Raw genomic sequence first — 21,922 nt, 5'->3', positions numbered from 1 at the left:
CTCTGGCTTTTCACCCTCCCCCTCAGAATGTTCTGCAGCTGCTTAGTAACATCTTTGACCTTAACAATAAGGAAACAACATACCATCTTGGAGTCATGATTGTGGCTGCATAAATGCTTGTCTGTTGCCCTATTACTGTTGCTTTCCTGACTTCTTTCCTCCCTATCCCCTCCCCGGTACGGCTGAGCCAACATGGTGCTGTGGCCTTGGCTTTAGTTGCAGTCTTGAGAAGAACCATTGCACTCATAATTATTCAAAGTCATAACTGGATACTGGTTAGAGAGTGAAATGCACTCGGGGGACTCCTGCACTACCTGTCTGGTCCTCCTCGTCTGTCTGGCAGTCACCCAATCCCCCTCTCCCTGCACACTCTTTAAGCTGCTGGGTGACCACTTCCTGAAATGCGCTATTCACATGACTCTGAATCTCATGGATGCACCACAATAATGTCATCTGCTGCTCAAGCTCCAAAACATCTGAAATTCCAAAGTTTGGAGGTTAAGCTCCTCCAGCTGACCACATTTGCTGCACATGTGTTTGTCCAGGACATGAGAAGCATCCTGGATTTACCACATGGTACAGGAAATGCATTCAACAGGACTGAGGTGCTTTGTCATGCCTCTATTTGTTAGACTACTAACTAAATTCCTTAGTTTAACCCACTGCCCTAACTTAGAGAGAAAAAAGGCAACAGTAAAACTTACCATCTGATCGCTTAACTACTATCCTGTGACCTCACTTTTGTTTTTGTTATTTTTTGATTCGCTGAATAAATACTAGCACCTCTGTTCAGATTCGCACATTGTCCTGGACCTTCTCTCCTATTTATGCTTAGCTTTTAATTTTTAGTTTTTTAACTGTAGTGCGTGCATCAATCTGTTCTAATGCCTGCTTCAAGTAGGATTGGCTCATGGCTTGAGGAGTAATTTCGTGTATGCCTGATTATACATCGGTGAAGAGAACAGATGAGACAAAGTTTTATATAATTTAAATATAATTTATCATTTGGGGTATAATATTAAATGTATTATATGTTTGTGCACTGTGAATATGTACGGATATGTGAATGTAACATATGCAAATTATAGAGTATACAATTAATAGGGTGGCACAGTGGTTAGCACCGCAGCCTCACAGTTCCAGCGACCCAGTTTCGGTTCTGGGTATTGCCTGTGCGGAGTTTGCAAGTTCTCCTTGTGACCACATGGGTTTCCGCCGGGTGCTCCGGTTTCCTCCCACAGCCAAAAACTTGCAGGTTGACAGGTAAATTGGCCCTAGTGTAGGTAGGTGGTAGGAGAATGGTGGGGATGTGGTATGGAATATGGGATTAATGTAGGATTAGTATAAATGGGTGGTTGTTGGTCGGCACAGACTCAGTGGGCCGAAGGACCTGTTTCAGCGCTGTATCTCTCTATGACTCTAATAGTTTTGTACACTTCCAATCTCTGTTGTCTTAACCCTTTCACATGGAATCCCTTAGTACTTCATTGCTAATGATTTTCTGTACCAGTGCAACATTTTACATAGTCACCTGTTAAAAATTACTACTTTCTTTCATTTTGTTGCATGTGCTGTGCTATTACGCTATGCAGCACCTTTGTGCGTTTCTTTACATCATTAACTACTACACTGTCTGCTCTTTGGCATTCAGGGGGGCCTAGATTTGTAGGAACATATTTGTTCTGAATGCTGTATATCTCCTTATTGAATGCCTCCCATTGCTCTGACTCTGATTTACCTTCAAGTAGCTGTTTCCAGTCCACCATTGCCAAATCACATTCCAGCTTCGTAAAAATTGGCCTTTCCCCAATTTAAAACTTTCACTTTGGGTCTATCATTCTCCCTTGCTGTAACTGCATGAAATCTAACTGAATTATGATCCTACTACCAAAATGCTGTCCCACTGATTCCTCTTCCAGACTTCCAGCTATGTCTTCTGAGTAGTTGAGACTGTGTTGACTATTTGTGATGCTGCCATCCTTGCTGTCATCTTTGAAGCATATTCTTTCTCACCAAAATTCTGCTAGCCTTTCTCTATTGCTGAGGCTATTAATGTGCAGAGTTGTTGGTAAATTGGAATTTGACATTTGTTCAGCTACTTTCCACAAAAGTTGAACCTTTCATGATTTTCATCGATTGAGTAGCTCATTAGGTACTTGAATGCTAAGGGATCATTACTGCACCAAACACCAGATATTGGTTAATATCAGAATTGGAGCAGTTTCTTTTGATGGTGGGACAGATTCAGTCAATTTACTTGGTTTGGAATCTGTTTTTTGTTAAGGAATCATTTCTTAATTTTAAAGCTCTAAGAATGTTAATATCTTTTTGATGTGTATTAAAGCTGTCAAAAAGACTGATGGACAAAAATCTTAAGCAGCTAATCACAGGTGCCCTGCAGAGACTAGAACAGTATGGAGGAAAGGTAAGTGTGTGCATGGTCACAAACAAGCTGAATCACTTCAGCTTGCTTTGCTTTTTGGTGGAGCTATAAACTCCAAGTTCAAAATGCTCAGCTAATTACAAATATACAAATGATTATAAAACCCTGGTCACTCAAAGGTGTTTTGAAATTACTGTTGATCAATAAATGTACTTATGTGAAAAATGGATTGAAATCCACCTTTCCAAATGCAGCAAAATTGTGCCAATGTACACCCACTGCAGGAGTTGAGTTCCAACAGGTATATATATCTAGCACCTGCCAATAGACATGTTACAAACAATTCCCAATTGTGCTTTGTATCTGTTCCATTCTGCTTGTCATACACTCCAGCTATTTTACTGTAAATATAGACAAAATTAATGTGAGCCAGGTGGGGGACAGGGCAGTTTAGAGTCAAAATAAAGCAGCGTTCTCAATCTTACCCTTGATATTCAAACAGTTTTATGATTTGATCATGGCATTTTGGAATATTAACAGTGAAATTTGCTACTAAAAAAGGATGTCTGCAACTTGTTACTGAAATAGCATGATCACAGTTGCATGTATAAATTAAAAATGTATATACTGATTTGAACATTGTGCAAGCGTCACAGATGGCCTGCCATAGCCTCCTCTATTCTAGTGTGCATTCTCTTTCATCGTCTGACAATTAGCAATATTGGCTGCAATGTTAAAGGATTCTGCTATAATTGCACAAAAACATGTTCACTTTATAGGCTAAGATTGTCTTTTATACTGGTGACTGTGTTGATTTAAACTTAAATTGAGATTGTCTATTCTGATTTAACTTCAGCATATCTTTTAGCATCTGAATGAAAGCTGACAAATAATAACTACATACAGATAATTCAACCACTGAACTTAGCATAAAGTACTGTAGTTAATGGAGATAGTATGACAGTCTGAAGAATAACCATCAGTTGCTCACGATCTTTCAGTGGCAACTGTCGGTCTAATCTAGCCAAGCTAAGAATAGTCTGGAGTTTGAGGCGGTCTGCTGTCTTAGCCTGATGATGCAAGCAAAGTCTATGTTCAGTCACAGCTTAACATTTGTGCATTCAACAAAATAGGGTGACACTGGGATAGAAACCCCTCCAACTACATGCTAAATGATATCTTACCACCATTATGCAGCCCTTTGAACAATCCCACAGTGGCGCAGTGGTTAGCACCGCAGCCTCACAGCTCCAGCGACCCGGGTTCAATTCTGGGTACTGCCTGTGTGGAGTTTGCAAGTTCTCCCTGTGTCTGCGTGGGTTTTCTCCGGGTGCTCCGGTTTCCTCCCACAAGCCAAAAGACTTGCAGGTTGGTAGGTAAATTGGCCATTATAAATTGCCACTAGTATAGGTAGGTGGTAGGGAAATATAGGGACAGGTGGGGATGTGGTAGGAATATGGGATTAGTGTAGGATTAGTATAAATGGGTGGATGTTGGTCGGCACAGACTCGTTGGGCCGAAGGGCCTGTTTCAGTGCTGTATCTCTAAACTAAACTAAACACATTCACCAGGAGCCTCAAACATAAAATTGCTGTCTCTGACCCTGTGCCTCAAGGGTGATCTTGCATGTACATGAAATGTGCCAGTAATTTAAGTGTTTTTGTTGCGAGCTAGTATGACTGCTTCAAATATCCTTTGCATTGTGTCATGCAGGACCGTACCTGCCAAGAACGAGGCACATTGGTTTTGTCATATGAACATTGATTTTTAACTGTTGCTGGAGTGAGGAAATGACTTGAACAGATCAGCTGTGGTTGGAAAGAACATTTGCATACTAACAGACAGTGCTTGTGGAGACAAAAGCCCATTTCCTGACATATTCAATCCACAATGGATGTTGATCACTGGACAGTGAGAGGGTGGGGAAGCACATTCCAGGGTCTACTGGGGTGATGCAATCCACAGGGGCCAGGACTCTTTGGACCAGCTGGTCACATTACTAACTGGTTATTCCAGGGTTTTTTGAACTCGTCACAGAGAGCTTGAACTCAGAAAGACTGTTTGCTCCTGAACTGATAAGATTGCTCCTGTCTGCTCCCATCTCTTTCTCACAAGCCGCTGAATCCACTGAAGACACATGAACTCCAAGAGAGGAAAGTCTCCTACAGCGAACAAGGTTTAAGAAGAATACTGGACCCAACGAAAAGCACGTTCTACCTACAATCAAGGACTCTACAGTGAGCTCGAAGAACAGTAACAAAAATTCTTCAGATATTGCCTCAAGCCTTTCCACTTTATTTTCCTTCCGTTTCTCTCTCTATTTGCATGTGTGTATCACGTATGCATGCTAGCATGGGCGCATCGTGTATCTGTAGGCGTCAACCGAATTAGAGTTTAAATTCAAGTTTAATAAATTTCAACCTTCTTTAAACCTAAGAAAACCTGTTTGTGCGAGTTTCTTTGCCTTATAATTGGAAAGTGGTGAACAAGGATTCACCAACGGGGAGCTAAAAACATGGTGTGTTTAAAATTAAACCCTTTTATGGTAAGACCAGGTGAAGGCTGAGAGGGACCCCTAGACGCCTTTGACAAGGTCCCTCATGGCAGACTGGTACAAAAGGTGAAGTCACACGGGATCAGAGGTGAGCTGGCAAGTTGGATACAGAACTGGCTTGGTCATAGAAGGCAGAGGGTAGCAGTGGAAGGGTGCTTTTCTGAATGGAGGGATGTGACTAGTGGTGTTCCGCAGGGATCAGTGCTGGGACCTTTGCTGTTTGTAATATATATAAATGATTTGGAGGAAAATGCAGCTGGTCTGATTAGTAAGTTTGCGGACGACACAAAGGTTGGTGGAGTTGCGGATCGTGATGAGGATTGTCAAAGGATACAGCAGGATTTGGATCAGTTGGAGACTTGGGCGGAGAAATGGCAGATGGAGTTTAATCTGGACAAATGTGAGGTAATGCATTTTGGAAGGTCTAATGCAGGTGGGAAGTATACAGTAAATGGCAGAACCCTTAGGAATATTGACAGCAGAGAGATCTGGGCGTACAGGACCACAGGTCACAAAGTGGCAACGCAGGTGGATAAGGTAGTCAAGAAGGCATACAGCATGCTTGCCTTCATCGGTCGGGGCATAGAGTATAAAAATCGGCAAGAGATGTTGCAGCTGTACAGAACTTTGGTTAGGCCACACTTCGAATATTGCGTGCAATTCTGGTCGCCACACTACCAGAAGGACGTGGAGGCTTTGGAGAGGGTACAGAAGAGGTTTACCAGGATGTTGCCTGGTCTGAAAACTATTATAATAAATAAAAAATCAACTAAGTCTTGCTAAAACAATGACTTACAATTCAATCCACTTTGAAAAATACCCACCAGGACTTACTCACCAGTCAGCTGTGCTCTTTGGAAACTCTCGTCTCCCCTCACGCTCTTTGAGGACTGGTAGGAAATGAAAGGAGCTCCTCGCTCCCTCCTCACTGAACTCCCTCAGTCACAAAACTCCCACTTCAGCCCTCTAATGCAGCCCCAAGTCAGCACTCCAGTGCAAACCAGTTCCACTCTCCTTTTTGGAGTTGATGGCTAAGGAAGGAGCTTAGTGGCAGGGACAAAAGATAATGGCTTCAGTCTATCTGATATTTAATTGGAGGAGATTTCTGCACGACTGGTACCTCAGACTTATTTACATTACATTGCTTTTGTCATCAATCTGTCCATTCCACTGTGTATATCGTCTAAACTTTTACAGTTTTCTTGCAGTTTGCCAAACCTCTTTCTTTTGTTTCAGCAGTGAATTTCAAAATCTTGCTCACAATGCCCTGGTGTAAATTATGTCTATCTACAGAGAACAAAAGTGGATTCAGCACTGAGCTCTGGAAATACTCCACTTCCAATTTACTTCCAATCTGAATATCACCCATTAATTTTAACTGTTTGGGTTTAATTTTAACTTGCAGCAGTAACTCAGACTCATACAGTCATAGAGGTATACAGCACAGAAACAGGCCACTTGGCCCACCGTATCTGAGCTGTCCATGAAGCCTATCCATTCTAATCTCATTTTCTAGCCTTGGCCTGTAGCCTTGTCTGCTATGGTGTTACAAGTGCTCATCTAAATACTTCATAAATGTTGTAAGAGTTCCTGCCTCTATCACCCTTTCAGGCAGTGTGTTCCAGATTCCAACCACCCTCGGTGAATTTTTTTTCCCTCAAATCCCCTCTAAACCTTCTGCCCCTTGCCTTAAATATATGGACCCTGGTTATTGACACCTCCGCTAAGAGAAAAAATTTCTTCCTATCTAATCTATCAATGCCCCTGATAATTTTGTATACCTTAATCAAGTCCCCCCTCTGCCTTCTCTGCTCTAAGGAAAACATCCCTAGCCTATCCAGTCTCTCCGTAGCTGAAATGCTCCAGCCCAGGCAACATCCTGGTGAATCTCCTCTACACCCTCTCCAGTGCAATCACATCCTTCCTATAGTGCGGTGACCAGAACTGTACACAGTATTCCAGCTGTGGCCTAACTAGCGTTTTATACAGCTCCATTATAACCTCCCTACTCTTATATTCTATGCCTTGGCTAATAAAGGCAAGTATCCCACATGCCTTCCTAACCACCTTATCTACCTGTGCTGCTGCCTTCAGTGATATATGGACAAGTACATCAAGATCCCTCTGACCTTCTGTACTTCCTAGGGTCCTACCATCCGTTGTATATTCCTTTGCCTTGTTGGTCCTCCCAAAATGTATCACCTCACACTTCTCAGGATTAAATTGCATTTGCCTCTGCTCTTTCCATTTTACCAGCCCATCTATATCGTCCTGTAATCTAAGGCTATCCTCACTATTTACGGCACCACCAATTTTCGTGCCATCTGAGTGGGGGTGTGGGTTTAAAACCAGGGATATTGACAGCGGTCCAGGAAGCTGACTCCAAACCCCTGACTTCTGCATTTTACTACAGTGCGTTAAGCTGCGTGTGAGCAACCTCCTCAGAAGAAGCAGGTTGTCAATTTCAATTTGGTAATTGCTCAATTAGAGCAATATTAATGTGGCTTTTGGACTTTAACTGTGAGTACATGGGTTTCTGGACTTCCTAGAAATTGCCAATCAAAACAACATGAGAACACAGCAACAATTGAAGGGAATGATGTCATTAAGTACTGAAACCTCACATTTCTTGCCTGATTGTGCGAAATGCTTTGTCCACAGTACTTATACGCAGTACTTCACAACTTTGGAGGCGAGTTGTGTGACTTTGGAGGTTTGTACGTCTTACCACCACTAAGGAGATGTGATCTGTTAGATCAGCATTTAATGCCCCTTTAGCTGTTTACAACGGACCACAGTGGATCAGCAGCAGCAGGCTACAACACTGGCATCTGCCCGGCAATGTGGAAAATTGTCCAGTTATGTCCTGTACACACAAAGCAGAACAAATCCAACCCAGCCAATTACTGCCCTATGAGTCTACTCTTGATCATCAGCAAAGTGATGGAAGGAGTCGTCAACAGTGCTATCAAGCATGCTTGTTCAGCAGTAACCTCACTGATGCTCAGTTTGGGTTCTGCCAGGGCCACTCTGCTCCTGGCCTCATTACAGCCTTGGTGCAAACATAGACAAAAGAGCTGAACTCCAGAGGTGAGATGAGAATGACTGCCCTTGACATCAGGGCAGCATTTGACCGAATATGGTGTCAAGGAGCCCTAGTAAAACTGGAGTCAATGGGAATCAGGGGGAAACTCTCCGCTCGTTGGGGTCATACCTAGCACAAAGGAAGATGGTTGTGGTTGTTGGAGGTCAGTCATTTCAATCCCAGGACATTACTGCAGGAGTTCCTCAGGGTAGTGTCCTAGGCCCAACCATCTTCAGCTGCTTCATCAATGATCTTCCGTCCATCATAAGATCAGAAGTGGGGATGCTCTCTGATGATTGCATAATGTTCAGCATTCACGACTTCTCAGGTACTGAAGCAGCCCATGTCCAAATGCAACAAGATCTGGACAACCTCCAGGCTTGGGCTGATAAGTGGCAAGTAACATTCGTGCCACAAAAGTGCCAGGTAATGACTATCTCAAACAAGAGAGAATCTAACCATGTCCCCTTGACATTCAATGGCATTACCATCGCTGAATCCCCCACTATCAACATCCTGGAAGTTACCATTGACCAGAACTGAACAGGACCAGCCACATAAATGCTGTGGCGACAAGAGCAGGTCAGAGGCTGGGAATTCTGTGGTAAGTAACTCACCTCCTGTCTCCCCAATGCCTATCCAGCTTCTACAAGGCACAAGTCAGGAGTGTGATGGAATACTCTCCACCTACCTGGATTGGTGCAGCTCCAACAACACTCAAGCTCGACACCATCCAGGACAAAGCAGCCTGCTTGATTGGCATCCCATTCACTCCCTTCACTACTGATGCACAGTGGCAGCAGTGTGTACCATCTGCAAGATGCACAGCAGCAACTCACCAAGGCTCCTTCGACAGCACCTTCCAAACCTGCGACTTGTACAACCTAGAAGGATAAGGGCAGCAGATGCATGGGAACGCCACCACCTGCAAGTCCCCTCCAAGCCACACACCATCTTGACTTGCAACTCTTTTGCTGTTCCTTTGTGGTTGCTTGGTCAAAATCGTGGAACTCTCTTCCTAACAGCACTGTGGGTGTGCCTACACCCCAAGAATTGCAGCGGTTTAAGAGGGCAGCTCACTGCCACCTTCTCAAAGGCAATTAGGGATGGGCAATAAATGCTGGCCTAGCCTGTGACGCCCACATCCAATGAATGAATTTAAAAAAAAGGCTGCTCCTCACAGACCTGCCATTCTACAGGAGAGCACAGATCAGATAATTGTAGCTCACAGGAGGCTATGCTCACAACACAGTGCACAGGCAGAGGATAAGCTTCTTTGTCATGTCTGAACAGCAGAATCTTAGGAGGCTCAGGGTCTCATGCCAGCTGGTGGCAGACATGTGTACCCTGCTGCCAAGTGAATCTTTGCCTCTGGCTTCTTCCATAGCTTTCCCAGAGACATTTGCAGAATCTCGCAGTTGGCAGTCCACAAATACATAAGACAGATGACTGATGGCTTCTTTGCCAGAACAGGCAATGATGTCAACTTTGTCATTAATGATGTCAGTCACAGTGAGTGCGTGCTCAGGTTTGAGGCTCTAGCTGGCTTTTCACAGGTGTATGGTGTCATTGACTGCACACATGTGGCAATTACGACACCCCCAGATCCCCCAGGAGTGTTCATCAATATTTAGCTAGTGTGCAACGACAAAAAGATGTCATTGAAAGTGTGTGCAAGGTTTCTGGGCAACAGCCACGATGATGCTATTGTACTGGTGCAGTCCTCCCTCCCTAATCTCTTCACACCTTGAAGCAGACTTACTTTTGGCCGCTTGGAGATAATAACCCACTTGAAAGGTGGCCGATGACGCTCATGAGGATTCCAAACCAACAGGGCCCAGGAACGATACAGTGAAAGCCATATGGCAATCAGATGTGTCATTGAGCAAGCCATCGGAATGCTGAAAATACACTTCAAGTGTGTAGATAGATCTGAAGGCGTCCTTCAATATGCACTTGCCAGGGTCTCCAGAATGGTCCAAGTGCAAAATATTGCAGATGTTGGAAATAGGAAATAAAAACAGGAGAAGCTGGATATACTCAGCAGGTCAGGCAGCATCTGTGGATAAAGAAACAGATTTAACGTTTCTGACAAAATGTTGGAAATATTCAGAAGGTCAGAATCTTTATCCTTCCTTTTCTTATCACTTCTGCACGGTGTAACTTCAGTGGCTTCAGCAGAGGTAGATACCTGCTCTGACTGCTGAGATGCTCTTGGCTGACGTCTTATGGATTTTGGAACCTGTGAGGACCCCATCAAAGACTGCAGGCGCCGACTCGGTCTTTGGGACACAAGGTTAGTTACATGTGTGGTACTGACTGAGCGGTGGGCAACAGGTGAGAAGTCAAAGCATTTTGAGCTGAGTTCCCACTTCCATGTCCCATTTCACCATCATTCTTCTCATGGCCCACCCACATTCCCTGCTAGCAATGCGCTGAAGAACTCTCTCTACTGCAGATCAGTAGCGTAATGAACAGCCAAGACAAGTCCTGTTTAAGATGGCATTCATAGTGTGCAAGCCATTGGTAAGCACCTACATGAACTTGTTTGTTCCACACAGGTGACGACTCTTTCCATGGATAAAGACATCATCACAAGGGCCTGTGATATCATTTCACTGAGACTTGATATGGGCTCCTCCAATCTCTTTGCAAGTACATCGCTCATTCTTTGCTGCTACTTCAGAGGTATCTTCTTCATTGATGGCTCCCGAGGTTCAGCATCTGGGTCCAGTTGAGCAGAATTTGGAATATCCTGTGGCCTCCCACATTGACTCACCACTGCAATTGTATCAAGACTTCTTTATTCCTGTACTCTAATCCGCTTGCACGCACGGAACACAAAGGTCCGAGTGTATCAAGCCTGTGTCCTCAGTACCTTGCTCTACGCCAGTGAGGCCTGGACAACGTATGTCAGCCAAGAGCGACGTCTCAATTCATTCCATCTTCGCTGCCTCCAGAGAATCCTTGGCATCTCCAACACAGTAGTCCTCGAGGCGGCCAACATCCCCAGCTTATACACACTACTGAGTCAGCGGCGCTTGAGATGGCTTGGCCATGTGAGCCACATGGAAGATGGCAGGATCCCCAAGGACACATTGTACAGCGAGCTCACCACTGGTATCAGAACTACCGGCCGTCCATGTCTCCGCTTTAAAGACGTCTGCAAACACGACATGAAGTCCTGTAACATTGATCACAAGTCGTGGGAGTCAGTTGCCAGCGATCGCCAGAGCTGACGGGCAGCCATAAAGGCGGGGCTAAAGTGTGGCGAGTCGAAGAGACTTAGCAGTTGGCAGGAAAAAAGACAGAAGTGCAAGGGGAGAGCCAACTGTGTAACAGCCCTGACAACCAATTTTTTCTGCAGCAACTGTGGAAGAGTCTGTCATTCTAGTATTGGCCTTTATAGCCACTCCAGGCGCTGCTCCACAAACCACTGACCACCTCCAGGCGCTTCCCATTGTCTCCCGAGACAAGGAGGCCAAAGAAGAAGAAGAAGATTCCCCTTGCAATAAAGGCCAACTTAATTTGCCTTCCAATTTGCTTGCTGTACCTGCATGTTAACTTGTTAACTTTCTGCATTCCTTGTACAAGCACACCCAAGTCTCTTTGAACATCAACATTTAAAAGTTTCACACCTTTTAAAAAATATTCTGCTTTTCTATTCTTCTAACCAAAGTGAATAACTTCACACTTCCCTAAATTATACTTCATCTGTTAGCTTGTTGCTCACTCACTTAACCTGTCTATCTCTTTGCAGCCTCTCTGTGTCCTCCCCACACCTTACCTACCTTTGTATCATCAGCAAACTTAGATACGTTACTCTCTGTCTCTTTATCTAAATCATTGATATAGATTGTAAATAGCTGAGGCCCAGCACCAATCCTTACGGCACTCCACTATTCACTGCCTGTCAACTTGAAAATGCCCTGTTTATACCCACTCTTTGCTTCCTGTCTGTTCACGAATCCTCTAACCATGCTAATATATTACCCTCAACTCCATGAGCCCTTATCTTGCCTATTAACCTTTTGTGTGGCACCTTATCGAATGCCTTTTGGAAATCCAGGTAAACTACATCCACTGGTTCTCCTTTATCTACCCTACTAGTTACATCCTCAAAAAACTCTAATAGAGTTATCAAACAGGATTTCCTTTTAGTAAAACCATGTTGACTTATTCTAATCATACTGTGCCTTTCTAAGTGTATTATTAAGACTTCCTCAATAATAGATTCCAGTATTTACGCAATGACTGATGTTAGGCTAACTGGCCTGTAGTTGCCTGTTTTTTTTTCTCTCCCTTCTTTCTTGAAATGTGAAACATTTGCCAACTTCTAATCTGATGGTACCATTCCCGAATATAAGGAATTTTGGAAAATCATACCTAGCGCATCCACTATCTCTGCGGCCATCTCTTTTAGAACGTGGGGGTGTTGGCCATCAGGTCCCGGGGGATTTGTCTAATTTTAGTCCTCAAGTTTCTCCAATGCTTTTTGTCTGCTGATATAGATTTCCTTACTCTTTTTAGACCCTAGGTTACTGTCTATTTCTGGTATGAAACATATGTCTTCTACTGTGAAGACATACACAAAATATTTGTTCAACGTGTTACGACCGGGTGCGAATGGTGTCTAGGGTTCCCCCTCAGCCTTCACCTGGTCTTGCCGTAACAGGGTTTAATTTTTAAAAGTGTTTTTAGCTCCCCCTTGGTGAATCTTTGTTCACCGTTTTCCAATTATAAGGCAAAGAAACCAGTACAAATAGGTTTTATTAGGTTTAAAGAAGAAATGTTGAAATTCATTAAACTTAAACTCTAATTCGGTTAATGCCTACGGATACACGACGTGCCCGCGCTAGCATGCGTACATACAGATAGAGACAGAAAAGAGCAGAAGAAATAAAGTGGAAAAGTTTGAGGCAATATCTGAAGATAGTTTTGGTTACTGTTCTTAGCTCACTGTCAAGTCCTTGATTGTAGGTCGATCTTGCAATTTGTTGGGGTCCAGTATTCTTGAACCTTGTTTGCTGTAGGAGACTTTTCTCTCTTGGGGTTCATGTGTCTTCAGTGGATTTGGAGTTCTGTGAGAAAGAGAGGGAGAGCCAGACAAGAGAGGTCTTCAGTCCAGGAGCATACAGCAGTCTCTCTGTTCAAAACTCGTTGTACAATTGAGAAAAACCAGGTTGCCAAGCAGGCTATTCACGTGACCAGCTGGTCTGACCACATCTGTTTGTGGGTTCGGCCATCCCAGCAGTCATCCTGAAATTTGAGCTCCCTCAACTTCAATGTCTGGTGCTCAAAGTCCATTGTGGGTTAAATTGGATAAGGGAAGTAACCGCTTTGACTCCACAAGCACTGTCTGACAATAAATTGTCTTTGCAGCCAAGGGTCTGGTGACTTCACTTCAGCATCATTTCAAATCAATGTCCATATGACAAAATCAATGTGCCTCATTCTTGGCAGGTGGGGGGTCTGCATGGCAAATGCATCTGCCATTTCCTCATTCCCCATGATTTCTCTTGTCCCTGCTTCCAAGGGACCAACATTTACTTTAGCAACTCTTTTTTTATATACCTATAAAAGCTCTTACAATCTGTTTGTATATTACTGGCTAGCTTACTCTCATTCTATTTTTCCTTTTTTATCAACTTTTTTGTGGCCCTTTGCTAAAACACTGTCAAACCTCAGACTTGCTACTCTTTTTTTTTTACAACATTGTAAGCCTCTTCTTTTAATCGAATACTATCCTTAACTTCCTGAGTGAGCCACGGATAGGTGATTCTTACTGAATTTTTGTTTTTCAGTGGAATGTATTTTTGTTGAACATTTTGAATTATTTCTTTAAAGGTTTCCTATTGTTCATTTACTGCCATACCTTCTATTTACCCAATTTACCTTAGCCAGTTCTCCCCTCATACCTACATAATTGGCTTTAAGTTTAAGATTCTTGTTTGTGATTGGAGCATGTCACTTTCAAACTTAACGTGGAATTCAATGGTATTATGATCACTGTTTTCCAGTGGATCTTTTACTATACCAATACTAATTAACCCTGCTTCATTACACATTACTAGATCTAAGATAGCTTTATCCTTAGTCAGTTCCACAATGTATTGCTCCAAGAAACTGTCACAAAAACATTTTACAAATTCATCTTCTAGACCACTCCTGCCAATTTCAAGAATATTAAAGCCCCCACAATTATTACATTGCCTTTGTTACAAGCGCCAATAATTTCTTGTTTAATACTCTGTCCAATGGTGTAACGACCGTTAGGGGGCCTATAAACTACTCCCGTCAGTGTTTTCTGATTCTTGCTATTCCTAATTTCCACCCATACCGATTCTATTTCGTGATCTTCTAAGGCCAGATCCTTTCTCAATAATGTCATTATATCATCCTTTACTATCAGGGCTACCCCTCCTCCTTTGCCATTCTGTCTGTCACTGTCTTTCCGAAATATTGTGTACCCTAGAAACTGTATTTCCCAATTTTGATTGCCTTGTAACCATGTCGCTGTAATGGTGATTAGATCTAAATCATTTACCTCTATTTCTACCGCCAGTTCCTCTGTCTTACTGTAGATGCTTTCGCGTATTCAGATAAAGAACTTTTTAATTTCATTTTTTTTTTACTTCTATTCCCTGCAATGACATTTACTGATGTACATTTTTTGTTAAGCTCTCTGTCCCTTCCTGTCCCATTCTGCTTGCCTTTACCCACAACGCAATACTGTTCCAATGCCTCGACCATTCTCTTTGGATTTCGAAATCACCCTTCACCCGAACCCGCTCCCCCACACCACCCCCCTGTCACCCGTTAGTTCACGACCTCTAGCCTTATCTGCTGGCGCACTCTTAAAGGTTTGTATGCACTGTCCCTTCCTGCCACACTCTGATTATCATTACCCTTATTACTATCTTGCTGTTTTGCCTTCTGCTCGCTCTTTAAATTATCATATCTTCCCTCAGTTGATCCCTTGCTACCACTGTTCAGTTTAAAGCCTTCTCTACCATCCTAATTATATGACTCACTAAAACACTGGTCTCAGCATGGTTCAGGTGAAGACCATCCCAACAGTTCAGCCCCCATTTTCCACAGCACTGATACCATTGCCCCATGAATTGAAACCCATTTCTCTCTCATCAATCTTTAAGCCACACATTTAACTCTCTAATCTTATTTACCCCAAACCAATTTGTTCGTGGCTCAGTTATTAATTCAGAACATAAGAATATAAGAAATAGGAGCAGGAGTAAGCCATTCAGCCCCTCACATCTGCCCCGCCATTCAATAAGATCATGGCTGATCTGTCCCAGGCCTCCACTCTTCTTTCATGCCTGCTCTGCCTAACTCTGGACTCCCCGTGATTTCAAAAATCTATCTACCTCCTCCTTAAATACATTTAGTGACCTAGCCTCCACAACTCTGAGGTGGAGAATTCCAGAGATTCACCACCCTCTGAGAGGAGAAATTCCTTCACATCTCAGTTTTAAATGTGTGACCCCTTATTCTGTAACTATGTCCCCTAGTTGGAGATTCCCCCACCAATGGAAACATATTCTCAACATCCACCCTGTCAAGCCCCCTGAGAATCTTATGTTTCAATAAAGTCTAATTCTCATTCTTCTAAACTCCAATGAATAAAGGCCTAACTTGTTTAGCCGTTCTTAATAAGACAACCCCTTCATCCCATGAATCAGCCTAGTGAACCTTTTCTGAGCTGCCCCCAATGAATACCTTGAATATCCTTCCTTGAATACGGGGACCAAAACTGTATGCAGTATTCCAGGTGTGGCTTCACCAGCACCCTGTACAGTTGTAACAAGACTTCCCTATTCTTAAACTCTAACCCCCAGCGATAAAGGCCAAAATTCCATTTGCCTTCCTAATTACTTAAAGAGATTATTTACTTTGAGTTTCTGCTTTTTAATTTAGTTCCTCGCTGCTCATGCTCTCTATGCAGAAACTCTTTCCCAGTCCTATCTATGTTGTTGTTACCCACGCGGATCCAGACCCACTGGATCTTCCCTGTTCCACTGCAGGTTCCTCTCCAGTCAAGAAACTATGAGCCCTGACAATATTCCGGCAATAGTACTGAAGACTGTGCTCCAGAACTGGCCGTGCCCCTAGCCAAGCTGTTCCAGTACAGCTACAACACTGGCATCTACCCTGCGGAAAATTGCCCAGGTATGTCCTGTACACAAAAAGCAGGACAAGTCCAACCCGGCCAATTACCGCCCCATTAGCCTACTCTCAATCATCAGTAAAGCGATGGAAGGTGTCATCAACAGTGCCATCACGCGGCAATTTCTTAGCAATAACCTGCTCAGTGACGCTCAGTTTGGGTTCCGCCAGGGCCACTCAGCTCCAGACCTCATTACAGCCTTGGTTCAAACATGGACAAAAGAGGTGAGGTGAGAGTGACTGCCCTTGACATCAAGGCAGCATTTGACTGAATATGGCATCAAGGAGCCCTAGCAAAACTGAGGTCAATGGGAATCAGGGGCAAAACCCTCCGCTGGCTGGAGTCATACCTAGCGCAAAGGAAGATGGTTGTGGTTGTTGGAGGTCAATCATCTGAGCCCCAGGACATCACTGCAGGAGTTCCTCAGGGTAGTGTCCTAGGCCCAACCATCTTCAGCTGCTTCATCAATGACCTTCCTTCAATCATAAGGTCAGAAGTGGGGATGTTCGTTGATGATTGCACAATGTTCAGCACCATTCGTGACTCCTCAGATACTGAAGCAGTCTGTGTAGAAATGCAGCAAGACCTGAACAATATCCAGGCTTGGGCTGATAAGTGGCAAGTAACATACGCGCCACACAAGTGCCAGGCAATGACCATCTCCAACAAGAGAAAATCTAACCATCTCCCCTTGACATTCAATGGCCTTATGATTGCTGAATTCCCCCACTATCAACATCCTAGGGGCTAACATTAACCAGAAACTGAACTGGAGTAGCCATATAAATACCGCAGCGACAAGAGCAGGTCAGAGGCTAGGAATCCTGAGGTGAGTAACTCGCCTCCTGACTCCCCAAAGCCTGTCCACCATCTACAAGGCACAAGTCAGGAGTGTGATGGAATACTCTCCACTTGCCTGGATGGGTGCCGCTCCAACAACACTCAAGAAGCTCGACACCATCCAGGACAAAGCAGCCCGCTTGATTGGCACCCCTTCTACAAATATTCACTCCCTCCACCACTGACGCACAGTGGCAACAGTGTGTACCATCTACAAGATGCACTGCAGCAATGCACCAAGGCTCCTCAGACAGCAGCTTCCAAACCCGCGACCTTTACCAACTAGAAGGACAAGGGCAGCAAATACATGGGAACATCACCACCTGCAAGTTCCCCTCCAAGTCACACACCATCCTGATTTGGAACTATATCGCCGTTCCTTCACTGTCGCCGGGTCAAAATCCTGGAACTCCCTTCCTAACAGCACTGTGGGCATACCTACCCCAAATGGACTGCATCGGTTCAAGAAGGCAGCTCACCACTCAAGGGCAATTAGGGATGGGCAATAAATGCTGGCCTGGCCAGCGTCGCCCACGTCCCATGAATGAATTTTTAAAAAAAAGCCCTGAGTAGATGTCCTGTACCCTGGCACCCGGCAGGCAACACAGCCTTCTGAACTCTCGCTCTTAACTGCAGAGAACTGTATCGATCCCCCTGACTATACTATCTCCTACTATTTACTACCCCCCCCCCCCCCAAGCTTGAATGGCTTCCTGTTCCACCCTGCAACTCATCCGCCCTGCAGCCTTCGCTCTCATCCATGCAAGCTGAAAGAACCTCAAACCTGTTGGATAATTGCAAGGGCTGAGGCTCCTCCACTTCTGCTTTCTCGATCCCCTTACCTGCCTCACTCGCAGTCACATCCTCCTGACCCTGACCCCTGACCAAATCAGACGACCCTATTGTATAGGGTATGTCTGTCTTCTGGAACTAAGTGTCCAGGTAACTTTCCCCCTGCCTGGTGCATCGCAGTGTCTGTAGTTCAGCTTTCAGCTCATTAACTCAGAGCCAAAGCTGCACGAGCTATAGATATTTACTGCAGAAATGGTTTATGTGGATCATATTGGTAGTCCATGAGCTCCCGCATACTGCAGCTGTAACACATCACCTGCCTTGCCGTCCTGATTATGATTTAATTAACTGATTAATTATTTTCTTAATTAATGCCTCTCCTCACCAGCACTTGCTGTACTAATTTAAACCTCAGTAATATAATAAACCTTACCGCTTAAAATAAAATAAAACAAAACTGCAGACTCACCAGGTTGTTACTTTCCTTCTGCTTGCTAAAGTAGCTACTTAAATTTTAATTTTCCATTCTCCTAATTTCCATCTATTTACACACGCACCCAAACAGCAGTGTACTAACCTAGCTATTTATAGATATTCTCGACCAGCAGTTACTCACCCACCAATCACCTTACAGCTTTCCTGTGATGTCACTTTTTTTTTTCAAACTCAGTCAGTGTGTGCCAACTCTTGAAGCTGTTGGTTGCTCCCATGCAGATCCGGCTCCTCCTCCCTCCATGAAGGTTGGTGCAGACCCCGAGCCTCACTCTCTATTACTGCTGTCTTGCTGTTAGGTGCTCCCATTCGGGTCCGGCTCCTCTCCGCTGCCTGAAGGTCTGGTCTGGCCTACATGTGACGGCAGACCCACAGCAATGTGATTGACTCTTAACTGTCCTCTGAAATGGCCTAGCAAGCCACTCAGTTGTCAAGGGCATTTAGATTTAGATTTTTTTTAGATTTAGAGATCCAGCACTGAAACAGGCCCTTCGGCCCACCAAGTCTGTGCTGACCATCAACCACCCATTTATACTAATCCTACACTAATCCCATATTCCTATCACATCCTCACCTGTCCCTATGTTCCCCTACCACCTACCTATACTAGTGACAATTTATAATGGCCAATTTACCTATCAACCTGCAAGTCTTTTGGCTGTGGGAGGAAACCGGAGCACCCGGAGAAAACCCATGCAGACACAGGGAGAACTTGCAAACTCCACACAGGCAGTACCCAGAATTGAACCCGGGTCGCTGGAGCTGTGAGGCTGCGGTGCTAACCACTGCGCCACTGTGCCGCCCAATGGGATGGGCAATGAATGCTGACCTTGCCAGAAATGCCCACATCCCATGAAAGAATAAAAATAAGTTTGAAGCGATCATTCAGAAATAATACGCTCATGCTGGGTTAAGAAGTCATGGGCAGACATGCTGCACTTACTTCAGGCTTACTCATGTGCTCTTGGCCCCCACCCTCCTTCCCACACCCAGTCTGTCCCAAAGTTAAAATCCAGTCTTTTGCTCCCTGTCCATCAACCAACCTTCTATGCATGCTGCTACATTTTCTGTTCTACCATCTATAATATGTTTCTTGTGTAGGTCACATGCTCAAACATTTCCTATGGAAACTTTAATGTTAAAATGCTCACATATACCTGTTGCATTTCTGTGAAGGAAGTTCTGTAACCGGAGTTCTGTTGTTAATCTTAATATTTACCTGTCACACCTTCCTGTACTGACACTGCATGATGCTATGTTATTTCTCCCACTCAAGTTGCTCAATGATTTCTGGACAAAATGTTTCTGCCATTTTCTTCTCAGCAATTGAAGCATAATAAGATTTTGAATGAAATTTTTAAAGTTACATGTTCCAAATAATATAAATGTATGCATTAAATTGACTTTTCTTTCCATAGGTCATGAAATTTCCTCATTTCTCTCTCCCTTTTACCTTTGCACCTAGCATCATCTTGTTCTCTGTGATTTCAATCTTCATCTTAGTCCTCTTTGTACTCTCTACTTTGATTTCACTGCCCTCTTGTCCTTTCTAATTGATAATTGCCATGCATCTGTGGAACTATACCCCAACTTACGGCAGTGCCTTTAGCAAAAGAAGAGAGATTCTTTAAAATAAACCAGGAAGAAGGAAAGCCCATGTGTTAGAAATCTACCAAGAAGTAATGGTAACAACATTGCATGTCAGGAATGGCAGCATTAATAATTCTGATTCTTTACAATTAAAAAACGACAAGTGTGCCACTTAAAATGGTTGCATACTAAAACTACAGTTACTCATCCAAGTCTAGTTTTTGTTAGGTTTGGACAGAAGTACGTACTTCTAAATAAATTACTTTGAATATTTGACACATTTGTTGTTCTGTGACAAAAGTATTACGCAATATTTTTTTTATTAATGACATGTATATATTACAGCCAATTTGTCTTATAGTATTTTAAAGCAGTGGATAGTATTTTGTATTCCACATTTTCCCCAATAGCTTACTTAACTCAATTGCAATTTATTAGATGGATCTAATAGCCTCTTAATATCTGGTTTTATCCTCTCCCTTTCCCTCATTCCCTTTTGGTCGAAAAAAGTTGGTTTATTGTTTTATGGCAGATTGACACTGATGTCCAGAATTCTTTCACACACATTTACAATTATGTTTAAATTGTAGCAGGAAGGATACTGAAACTATTTGATTTTGTAGCACTTATTGCTCTTGACAATAGAGTAGCCAGTTGTATATTAATGTGACTTTTTGGTGTGCCAATGTGATGGGTTTCTATTTTTAATTACCAAAACTGCAGAATCACATTCACTGCAAGGCAACCTGGCCAAGTCACCAAGTAGGTAGAGAAAAATTAGGGGGCGATGAACCTGGGCTTTTGTTGCAAATTTCTGAGTGACTAATTGCAAAATGGTATTGGCTGAGCCCGCGGAGCCTTGTGAAATGAGGGAGGATTGAGAATTTTTTGACTGATTTTCCATTTCTGTTGCAGGAGAGTCTGGTCATTATTAAATCCAAAATTCCAACCTATTGCTCTATTTACACTTGAAAAAAGACAACTTCTGTGTTTGGCCAGTACATTCTGCATCCAGACAGAAATCACAGATAACCAGAACATCTTGCAGGAGTTTTGTCTAATTATGTGATGTAGTGTTTCATTTTCTGTAGTTTTGCATACAAAATCAAATAAATATCCTGAAAGAATTTGCATTGAAGTTAAGGTAAATCACGCTATCCTTGAGTGGAGAAAGGAATTTGTGTTGAATTGGTTTTGAAATATCACAAACTTCTGGTAGTTTTTATACAACCAAACCTAAACCTGTCCATATATACACAAGTTCCAGCATAGACTGTTAGATAGCGAGCAACAGTTTATTTTTCTCTTGTTGCCATGAAGAAAGAGATATCCAATAAGTTATCTGAATTTGTGCATATACCAAGTTGCGCCGATGACATCATTCAGGAATATTTGGAAAAGTTTAACATTGGGGTGGAAAATTAACAAATAAACCTAAACAGATAAGTATAATGTTTTGCTATTAAATATGGAAATATTAACCAATAATATAAGATGGGAGATGACCAGCCATAATGAAGGATTGAGATTTTTCAAAGAATATCAACAAGTCATTAAAAGACATAACAGAAGGTTAAGATAGAAAATAAAATTTAAGAATTCATTGCACAGAACACAAGGCTACAAACTACAGCCTCCAGGCCATTTTTAACCCTTGGGCCCAAGCTTTCTAACTCACAAAGCCAGGCAGTTCAGTTATATTTGTACAAAAGCAGATGCTGGAAATCTGAAATAAAAACTCAAAATGCTGGAAATACTCAGCAGGTCAGGCAGCATCTATGGAGAGGGAAACAGACTTAGCATTTAAGGTCAATGACCTTTCATCAGAGCTGGTAAAAGTTAGAGATGTAACAGGTTTTAATCAAGTACAGAGGGAGGGAGGAAAGATGCAGCTTTTGCCCTTTTACCTCCTCGCTTCCCACTGTCCAGGGCCCCAAACACTCCTTACAGATGAAACAGCAATTTACTTGTACTTTCAATTTAGTATACTGTATTCGC

At 43.2% G+C, this 21,922-nt stretch overlaps 1 protein-coding gene across 2 annotated transcripts in view; it reads left to right on the top strand.

The window, feature by feature from the left end:
• The window catches only part of LOC137372983 (PACRG-like protein), a 150,380-nt gene extending 129,329 nt beyond the window's left edge, over positions 1–21,051 (top strand). The window contains exons 7-8 of one of the 2 annotated variants that reach the window (XM_068037573.1): positions 2,345–2,425; positions 20,840–21,051. In XM_068037573.1, the coding sequence (XP_067893674.1) occupies positions 2,345–2,425; positions 20,840–20,896 (138 nt within the window). In that variant the 3' untranslated portion in view covers positions 20,897–21,051. Of the gene's footprint in view, positions 1–2,344; positions 2,426–4,096; positions 4,757–20,839 lie in introns of those variants that run through there. The other variant, XM_068037582.1, reaches the window with a different exon arrangement.
• The last annotated feature ends 871 nt before the right edge of the window (positions 21,052–21,922 follow it).

This window comes from Heterodontus francisci, chromosome 1 (genome assembly GCF_036365525.1).
Source record: "Heterodontus francisci isolate sHetFra1 chromosome 1, sHetFra1.hap1, whole genome shotgun sequence".
Taxonomy (NCBI): domain Eukaryota; kingdom Metazoa; phylum Chordata; class Chondrichthyes; order Heterodontiformes; family Heterodontidae; genus Heterodontus; species Heterodontus francisci.
The sequence above is the reverse complement of the archived record's forward strand: the minus strand, read 5'-3'. Positions and strand labels throughout refer to the sequence as shown.